This window comes from Tremella mesenterica, assembly GCF_000271645.1.
Source record: "Tremella mesenterica DSM 1558 unplaced genomic scaffold TREMEscaffold_30, whole genome shotgun sequence".
In the NCBI taxonomy this organism is placed as follows: domain Eukaryota; kingdom Fungi; phylum Basidiomycota; class Tremellomycetes; order Tremellales; family Tremellaceae; genus Tremella; species Tremella mesenterica.
Genome location: NW_006711252.1, coordinates 1 through 9,766, shown reverse-complemented (window position 1 = coordinate 9,766; position 9,766 = coordinate 1). Strand labels below are relative to the sequence as shown.

Genomic DNA, 9,766 nt, shown 5'->3' with positions numbered 1-9,766 from the left:
TAAATCAATTAGAACCGGCACGGCTGAACGTACAGGGTTGATTGCTTTTGAGACAGTCTCAGAATGCCTATGAAAAGCCCTTATATCAGTTCTGGCAGCCCTGAGATCCCTCAGTCACGAGTGGTAACACGTACCTGCGCTTATTCAATTTTCAATAGTGCATGGACTACGAAATCAATTAGAATCGACACGGCTGAACGTACAGGGTTCATTCCTTTTGAGACAGTCTCAGAATGCCTATGAAAAGCCCTTATATCAGTTCTGGCAGCCCTGAGATCCCTCAGTCACGAGTGGTAACACGCACCTGCGCTTATTCAATTTTCAATAGTGCATGGATTACGAAATCAATTAGAATCGACACGGCTGAACGTACAGGGTTCATTCCTTTTGAGACAGTCTCAGAATGCCTATGAAAAGCCCTTATATCAGTTCTGGCAGCCCTGAGATCCCTCAGTCACGAGTGGTAACACGCACCTGCGCTTATTCAATTTTCAATAGTACATGGATTATGAAATCAATTAGAATCGACACGGCTGAACGTACAGGGTTGATTCCTTTTGAGACAGTCACAGATTGGGCCAAAGTAGGTGCCTGAAGTGGACTGACAGCCCTGAGTTCCCTCAGTCACAAGCAGTAACACACACCTGGTCTTATTCAAATTTCAATAGTACATGGATTACGAAATCAATTAGAATCGACACGGCTGAATGTACAGGGTTGATTCCTTTTGAGACAGTCTCAGAATGCCTCTGAAAAGCCCTTAAATTAGTTCTGACAGCCCTGAGATCCCTCAGTCACGACTGGTAACACGTACCTGCGCTTATTCAAATTGCAATAGTACATGGATTACGAAATCAATTAGAACCGGCACGGCTGAACGTACAGGGTTGATTCCTTTTGAGACAGTCTCAGAATGGGCCAAAGTAGGTGCCTGAAGTGGACTGACAGTCACAGATTGGGCCAAAGTAGGTGCCTGAAGTGGACTGACAGCCCTGAGATCCCTCAGTCACAAGCAGTAACACACACCTGGTCTTATTCAAATTTCAATAGTACATGGATTACGAAATCAATTAGAATCGACACGGCTGAATGTACAGGGTTGATTCCTTTTGAGACAGTCTCAGAATGCCTATGAAAAGCCCTTATATCAGTTCTGGCAGCCCTGAGATCCCTCAGTCACGAGTGGTAACACGCACCTGCGCTTATTCAATTTTCAATAGTGCATGGATTACGAAATCAATTAGAATCGACACGGCTGAACGTACAGGGTTCATTCCTTTTGAGACAGTCTCAGAATGCCTCTGAAAAGCCCTTAAATCAGTTCTGACAGCCCTGAGTTCCCTCAATCACGAGTGGTAACACGCACCTGGGCTTATTCAATTTTCAATAGTACATGGATTACGAAATCAATTAGAACCGGCACGGCTGAACGTACAGGGTTGATTCCTTTTCAGACAGTCTCAGAATGGGCCAAAGTAGGTGCCTGAAGTGGACTGACAGCCCTGGGATCCCTCAGTCACGAGTGGTAACACGCACCTGGGCTTATTCAAATTTCAATAGTACATGGATTACGAAATCAATTAGAATCGACACGGCTGAAGGTACAGGGTTCATTTCTTCTGAGACAGTCTCAGAATGCCTCTGAAAAGCCCTTAAATCAGTTCTGACAGCCCTGAGATCACTCAGTCACAAGCAGTAACACACACCTGGGGTTATTCAGATTTCAATGGTACATGGATTACGAAATCAATTAGAATCAACACGGCTGAACGTACAGGGTTGATTCCTTTTGAGACAGTCTCGGAATGCCTCTGAAAAGCCCTTAAATCAGTTCTGACAGCCCTGAGATCCCTCAGTCACGAGTGGTAACACGCACCTGGGCTTATTCAAATTTCAATAGTACATGGATTACGAAATCAATTAGAATCGACACGGCTGAACGTACAGGGTTCATTCCTTTTGAGACAGTCTCAGAATGGGCCAAAGTAGGTGCCTGAAGTGGACTGACAGCCCTGAGTTCCCTCAGTCACGAGCAGTAACACACACCTGGTCTTATTCAAATTTCAATAGTACATGGATTACGAAATCAATTAGAACCGGCACGGCTGAACGTACAGGGTTGATTGCTTTTGAGACAGTCTCAGAATGCCTATGAAAAGCCCTTATATCAGTTCTGGCAGCCCTGAGATCCCTCAGTCACGAGTGGTAACACGTACCTGCGCTTATTCAATTTTCAATAGTGCATGGACTACGAAATCAATTAGAATCGACACGGCTGAACGTACAGGGTTCATTCCTTTTGAGACAGTCTCAGAATGCCTATGAAAAGCCCTTATATCAGTTCTGGCAGCCCTGAGATCCCTCAGTCACGAGTGGTAACACGCACCTGCGCTTATTCAATTTTCAATAGTACATGGATTATGAAATCAATTAGAATCGACACGGCTGAACGTACAGGGTTGATTCCTTTTGAGACAGTCACAGATTGGGCCAAAGTAGGTGCCTGAAGTGGACTGACAGCCCTGAGTTCCCTCAGTCACAAGCAGTAACACACACCTGGTCTTATTCAAATTTCAATAGTACATGGATTACGAAATCAATTAGAATCGACACGGCTGAATGTACAGGGTTGATTCCTTTTGAGACAGTCTCAGAATGCCTCTGAAAAGCCCTTAAATTAGTTCTGACAGCCCTGAGATCCCTCAGTCACGACTGGTAACACGTACCTGCGCTTATTCAAATTGCAATAGTACATGGATTACGAAATCAATTAGAACCGGCACGGCTGAACGTACAGGGTTGATTCCTTTTGAGACAGTCTCAGAATGCCTATGAAAAGCCCTTATATCAGTTCTGGCAGCCCTGAGATCCCTCAGTCACGAGTGGTAACACATACCTGCGCTTATTCAATTTTCAATAGTGCATGGATTACGAAATCAATTAGAATCGACACGGCTGAACGTACAGGGTTCATTCCTTTTGAGACAGTCTCATAATGCCTCTGAAAAGCCCTTAAATTAGTTCTGACATCCCTGAGATCCCTCGGGCACGAGCAGTAACACACACCTGGTCTTATTCAAATTTCAATAGTACATGGATTACGAAATCAATTAGAACCGGCACGGCTGAACGTACAGGGTTGATTCCTTTTGAGACAGTCTCATAATGCCTCTGTGAAGCCCTTAAATTAGTTCTGACATCCCTGAGATCCCTCGGGCACGAGCAGTAACACACACCTGGTCTTATTCAAATTTCAATAGTACATGGATTACGAAATCAATTAGAACCGGCACGGCTGAACGTACAGGGTTGATTCCTTTTGAGACAGTCTCAGAATGCCTCTGAAAAGCCCTTAAATCAGTTCTGACAGCACTGAGTTCCCTCAATCACGAGTGGTAACACGCACCTGGGCTTATTCAAATTTCAATAGTACATGGATTACGAAATCAATTAGAACCGGCACGGCTGAACGTACAGGGTTGATTCCTTTTGAGACAGTCTCAGAATGGGCCAAAGTAGGTGCCTGAAGCGGACTGACAGCCCTGAGATCCCTCAGTCACGAGTGGTAACACGTACCTGCGCTTATTCAATTTTCAATAGTGCATGGATTACGAAATCAATTAGAATCGACATGGCTGAACGTACAGGGTTGATTCCTTTTGAGACAGTCTCAGAATGGGCCAAAGTAGGTGCCTGAAGTGGACTGACAGCCCTGAGATCCCTCAGTCACGAGCAGTAACACACACCTGGTCTTATTCAAATTTCAATAGTACATGGATTACGAAATCAATTAGAATCGACACGGCTGAACGTACAGGGTTCATTCCTTTTGAGACAGTCTCAGAATGCCTCTGAAAAGCCCTTAAATCAGTTCTGACAGCCCTGAGTTCCCTCAATCACGAGTGGTAACACGCACCTGCGCTTATTCAATTTTCAATAGTACATGGATTATGAAATCAATTAGAATCGACACGGCTGAACGTACAGGGTTGATTCTTTTTGAGACAGTCTGAGAATGGGCCAAAGTAGGTGCCTGAAGTGGACTGACAGCCCTGAGATCCCTCAGTCACAAGTGGTAACACGTACCTGCGCTTATTCAAATTTCAATAGTACATGGATTACGAAATCAATTAGAATCGACACGGCTGAACGTACAGGGTTGATTCCTTTTGAGACAGTCTCAGAATGCATGTGAAAAGCCCTTAAATCAGTTTTGACAGCCCTGAGATCCCTTGGGCACGAGCAGTAACACACACCTGGTCTTATTCAAATTTCAATAGTACATGGATTTCGAAATCAATTAGAATCGACACGGCTGAACGTACAGGGTTGATTCCTTTTCAGACAGTCTCTAACAATATTCTGCGGTCACTGGGGGGGCCCAGTGACTGCCCCACCCTGCTGGGGGCCTCCCCCCGATAGTCACTGGGGGTCTATCTGGTGCAATACTGCACTTCTTGAGGTTCTCTCTTCACCAGGATGTAGCTGACATCCAGGGCTTTCAGAATTATGTTTGGTGACGCTTTCTGTGGGGGTTTTGACAAAACTGTATGCATCAGAAGAGAAAAAACAGCCTCTTCACTTTGAAAAAGCCTGGGTGGGGGAGTCACTGGGGGGTCAAAATGGACCCCCCAATAGTCACTGGGGGTCTATCTGGTGCAATACTGCACATCTTGAGCTTTTCTCTTCACCAGGATGTAGCTGACATCCAGGGCTTTCAGAATCTGTCTTCAGCAGAGCCTATGTGGGGGTTTTGACAAGACTGTATGCATCAGAAGAGAAAAAACAGCCTCTTCACTTTGAAAAAGCCTGGGTGGGGGAGTCACTGGGGGGTCAAAATGGACCCCCCAATAGTCACTGGGGGTCTATCTGGTGCAATACTGCACATCTTGAGCTTTTCTCTTCACCAGGATGTAGCTGACATCAAGGGCTTTCAGAATCTATCTTCAGGGGAGCTTATGTGGGGGTTTTGACAAAACTGAATGCATCAGAAGAGAAAATACAGCCTCTTCACTTTGAAAAAGCCTGGGTGGGGGAGTCACTGGGGGGTCAAAATGGACCCCCCAATAGTCACTGGGGGTCTATCTGGTGCAATACTGCACATCTTGAGGTTTTCTCTTCACCAGGATGTAGCTGACATCAAGGGCTTTCAGAATTGGTCTTCAGCAGAGCTTATGTGGGGCTTTTGACTGACCTGTATGTATCAGAAAGGAAAGACTTATCTTTTTTCATCAAAAAAGGCTTGTTGGGGGAGTCACTGGGGGGGTCAGAATGGACCCCTCAATAGTCACTGGGGGTCCATCTACTGCAATACTGCACATCTTGAGGTTTTCTCTTCACCCAGATGTAGCTGACACCCAGGGCTTTTGGAATCTGTCTTTAGCAGCACCTAACTAGGGGTTTTGACAGGTCTGTAGGCACAGAGGATGGAAAGACACTTTTTCACTTCTGAAAACCCAAGTGCCACATATCACAACTCCCAGGCCACTATGAATCACCTTCAAACACCTTTGCCTGTGCATGCCAGACACCTACCCAGCTTTGGTGTGGATCTTTCTCTCACCCCCATCATGCCAGCATACTATCAAGTGAACACCCCACTGAGAGCAGATGTAAATGGCAATTGTAAGTTGCATTGCAGAGTACTATTCAGCTTGCAGCACTGATATCAGATATCACAAGCATGGAAGTAGGCTGGGCCACCTTTCATGAGCATCTCCTGTCAACTTCAGATCTACCTTATCTGAATGACTTTCAAGTTAGCTTCTGCCTGTCTATGCTTCAGGGGTCAATAGAGCCAACTATAGCAGGATGCTGGTGTGAGTTTCTCCCCACCAAGTGGAAGCTGATCTTGAAAGCTGATTGATAGCCCATGTTTCCCTTCCTGGCTCACCCAATGTCTCTCTCCATGCCCATGTCAATCTGCTGCTACTCAGATTGGAGATCATTGGTGTGTTCTGGGAATGGTGTGATTTCAGGGGGGTCAATCATTCTCTCAATGTGATAGACCCAGGTCAACTCCAGTTTTACCTGTGGAGGCTCATGGAGAGCAGAGGTTTGGAAGCAGTGTCACAGTTCTTCATGGCACTGTATCAGCATGTACCAGATGGACATGCCTCAAGGCTTTGCTATTATGTTTTGAGGTTAATGGGTACTGAACTTTGAAGTATGTATCCTGGTCTGTTCTGATATGGTGAAGGCTCATGAACAGTCCTCTCAAAAATAAGTTCCTTCAATCCATCATGGCAGATCATTTTATCCAAATGGATACAGATGCCTCTTCCCAAATCAAGAATATGGATGCATCATTTGATTTTAGTATGATGAGCTACTGAACCAGTTGGATCTCTTGCAATGACATTTCTACACCTCTTGAAAGTAATCCTCTTTTCAGACATCTCTTCTGCTCTGGTGGTCAGTCAACAGTCAGATTTCAATATAAAGACCTACTTCTACTCCTTGCCTTTTCCCTTGCCCTTGCCAGTGTTGCTAGAGCCAACCTCTTCCTTTACTTGCTTAGCTCTCATCTCCCTCTTCCTAGCTCTTTGCTTTGCCTTTCTAATTCTCTCCTTCTCCCTTTTTTCTGCCTTTGCCTTCTCACTCATCACAGATCTTTTCCTCCCTGCACTACTGCTCTCTGCCACTCCTTCCCTGTCCTGCCTGTTGAATATCTCTGCCTGGGTCTCCAACTGTTGGGGAGGTTCCACTTGAGGTCTGGGAGAGAGTTGAGGCATGTAGTAGCTAGGCCCAAAGAAGTGACAAGAAGTGGTATTGTTTCTGGAAGGGTGAGAAAGGGGAGGTGGAACAACAGGAGTATCCTGGAGGTATGATTGCTGAGGGGATGGTACTTGAGCAGTAAGTTCTGGCTGGGCTGGTTGGAGATGGCAGACTCCTGAGTATTGAGTACCTTGGATAGAGGTCTTGATCTGTAGCTGAATCATAGATGGCTGAGGGTTGACCATGATAGACAGGATGAGGTGGGAAGGAAGTCTGAGGTTGTCTCTAGAGAGCTGGCTGCAAAGTTTCACAGAACTCTACCCAGACTGCCACATTGCATCATCTCCATATCTCCATATCTCCATATCTCCATATCCCAACCATGAAATTTCTACAACTACTCTGATTCTGCTCTTTTGCTCAGTACAATATTCATCTCAAGCAGACCTCAAATCATAAGTCAAAATGGTCAGTCTGTACCTCACATCCCTGCCAAGCTGACCAGCAGTCTTTCAAGCTTCAAGGAACATTCATCTGCTCCCTTTGCAGCAAGTTCTGTGCAACACACTCTAATTATGGTTCACATCTAGCTATGCAGCATCCCTATGACATAGCTGTGAGTTATCTCCACTCCCTCAAACATTTCTGGTTGAGAGATAGGGTTGATGCTGACCAACAGCTTGTTTTCAAAGGAGATACCCAACCTTTCCTACATCAGACAAGGCTGGGACCCCATTCCAAATTCACCTGTGTGTCAGGATGTCCCTTTACCAGCACCAAGCATCTCCCCATGTTGGCTCATGCTGCATCCCATGTCAGAGAGTTATCCAGTGAGTTCTGTTCAGAAGTTGAAAACCTGCTGACATGTCAGATGAAGATTTGATCAGTCTTGATCCCAAAGATGAGCCAGAAAGACAACAGATCCTCTATATCCCAGGTGAGCCAAACACTTCACACTCCAGCCAGCCTCCCAGCTAGGTTTTCCACATTAAGCTACTGTACCTCTCCTCTCTTCTTGGAAGTTTCAGCTGTCCTCTGACCTCCAGATCAAGACCAAAACAAGTACCACATCCCTCTCAACCAAGAACCAGTCCTGACTACCCATGGTCTGGCCTATCATTCTATCCTTCAAGTCTTCATCTGCACCATCTGCAAGAATGGTGTCAGAGGTTCCCATCTCTTGGCTCATTGTCAACAACACTCTCTTCCCACCACCCCTCAAGATATCCTGGACATCCTGGCTACCTACACCCCTCACACTGGGAGTCACCCTCCACTCCCCAGCTTTACCAACAGTCAGCCCATGGTAGCCCTACCTTTACTCCCCATCCAAGAGGGGTTTTCATGTCATCTCTGCAGATTCTGCTGTCCTGCTCTCAACACCATGAAAAACCACTTTTCCAGACAACACAAAGGCAACCCTTACAAGGATCATTCCTCAAACACCCAGCTACAGTGTCTATACTCTCAAGGGACCAGGGTATTCTTCCCAGTTCAACAACCAGACCATGCTATTGTGGGAGACACACTCTACTCCAGATTCCTGCAATCTCTACCTCCTCAGCCCAAGACACAACCCATTGAGGCTTTGGGAGAGAAGGAGTATTCTCCATTGATGAGGAGGCTTGGGTGGATGAGACATGTGGAGGGGCATGATCCAGTACTGCTTTCCAGTTTGGTAGCTGGGCCCAGGGTGGATGAAGAGCATCTTCACAGGCTGAAGAGAATGGTCAAGGGGTATTTCAAAGAGGTGGAGGAGGTTGTCAAGAAGACTCCAAATGAGGTGATCCTCCAGTGGTTGAACAGTGAGACACCAGAGCAGTGAGTCATGTCCTTGACTTGGCACAAGCTGATTCCAAATACAACCATGATCCTTACAAAGCACTGCAGAACCCTGAAAGCTTCCAGAAATACACAACCTTTTTCAGCAGGCTGTTCTGTTTCCTGCTCAGAGTGGTAAAGGGAGATCACCCTTCCTATGTGCTTCCCCTCACCTCTCAACAGCAAGCATTTTGTCAAGATCTCCACTTGGTCCTTGAAGATGGAGAAGACCAGGAAAGGTTCAACCCCATCTTCCATGCTCTGGCACACTCACTCCTCACATTCTCTCCTCCTCAAGCTGTCAGGGATCCACACCAGTATGCTCTCATCTGTTTCCACACCCTAGTCAACCTCCTACCAGATGGACATTTCTGTGGACCAAGGGACATGACCCCCAAGCTGGCAATGCTTCAATGGGGGTTCAAAGGAGTTGTAATGAGACAAATTCAAGCCAGGTTGGACGAGGAGGGAGACTGGCTCTCTAGTGAGGAGTTGGAGAGGTGAGATTTACCACTCCCAGCTGAGTGTCACTGACAGCCAGTCTGATCAGACAGGAGGTCTCAGTTCTCCATGCAGGTAGACTATCACCATTCTCATCACTGCTGTCCAGCAAGGCCCTCATCAACCACATGGCATTCAGTCAGCCAGACCTGCCAAATGTGTACTGGAGGAACACACAGAAGACCCTTTTGGTGGTGAATGGTGAGAGACTGGAATTGGAGAACCTCAAGGAGGGCATTCACAGGCTGGAAAAGGACATGACTGAATACTTTGAAGAAAACCTTCTCCTCAATCTGCCACTGGCACATTTTCCCTGCCCTCCATTGGGGGAGATTGTGGACCATCCAAGTCTGGATGAAGGGGGATATAATTTTGTGGAAGAGGAGACCAACCCATTCAAGGCAAGCAGGTGGAGGTTGGTGCAGCATATATTGGAAGATGAGGAACAATCAGGTATGCTGTATCTTGAGGACTGCCATGAGCTGACTGTCAGTGGTATTCACCCAAGGTCTCCTAGACAAAGTGCCCTTATGGAGAGTGGACCAGCTTCACCAGTATCTCCAAAAGTGTGCTTCCTTCATGGACAAGCTGGCTGTCCTTATCCATCTCACCTATGGGGCACCAGCAAGAAGGACTGAACTTATGGTTCACAAGATCAGTAACAGCTTGGGACAGAGGAATGTCTTCTTCATCAATGGGAGAATAGTCCTGGTATCAAGATATCACA

The 9,766-nt window shown here is 46.3% G+C and overlaps 3 protein-coding genes across 3 annotated transcripts; 2 read left to right on the top strand and 1 right to left on the bottom strand.

Moving 5' to 3' along the window:
- Nucleotides 1–5,570: 5,570 nt before the first annotated feature.
- TREMEDRAFT_66597 (uncharacterized protein) lies at nt 5,571–6,165 on the top strand (the record flags this gene model as incomplete). The annotated part of the gene is made up of 3 exons (XM_007008624.1): nt 5,571–5,625; nt 5,673–5,819; nt 5,870–6,165. The coding sequence occupies 3 exons, from the start codon at nt 5,571–5,573 to the stop codon at nt 6,163–6,165; spliced, it is 498 nt and encodes a 165-aa protein (XP_007008686.1).
- Nucleotides 6,166–6,305: 140 nt separating this feature from the next.
- Nucleotides 6,306–6,734, bottom strand: TREMEDRAFT_66596 (uncharacterized protein; the record flags this gene model as incomplete). The annotated part of the gene is made up of 2 exons (XM_007008623.1): nt 6,306–6,408; nt 6,457–6,734. 2 exons carry the CDS (start codon nt 6,732–6,734, stop codon nt 6,306–6,308), a joined length of 381 nt encoding a protein of 126 aa, XP_007008685.1.
- Nucleotides 6,735–7,182: 448 nt separating this feature from the next.
- TREMEDRAFT_66595 (uncharacterized protein) lies at nt 7,183–9,605 on the top strand (the record flags this gene model as incomplete). The annotated part of the gene is made up of 8 exons (XM_007008622.1): nt 7,183–7,185; nt 7,226–7,333; nt 7,397–7,547; nt 7,589–7,654; nt 7,764–8,522; nt 8,567–9,038; nt 9,080–9,492; nt 9,533–9,605. Coding segments are annotated over 8 exons (2,045 nt in total), but the record flags the coding sequence as incomplete, so codon positions are not given.
- Between the last annotated feature and the right edge of the window lie 161 nt (nt 9,606–9,766).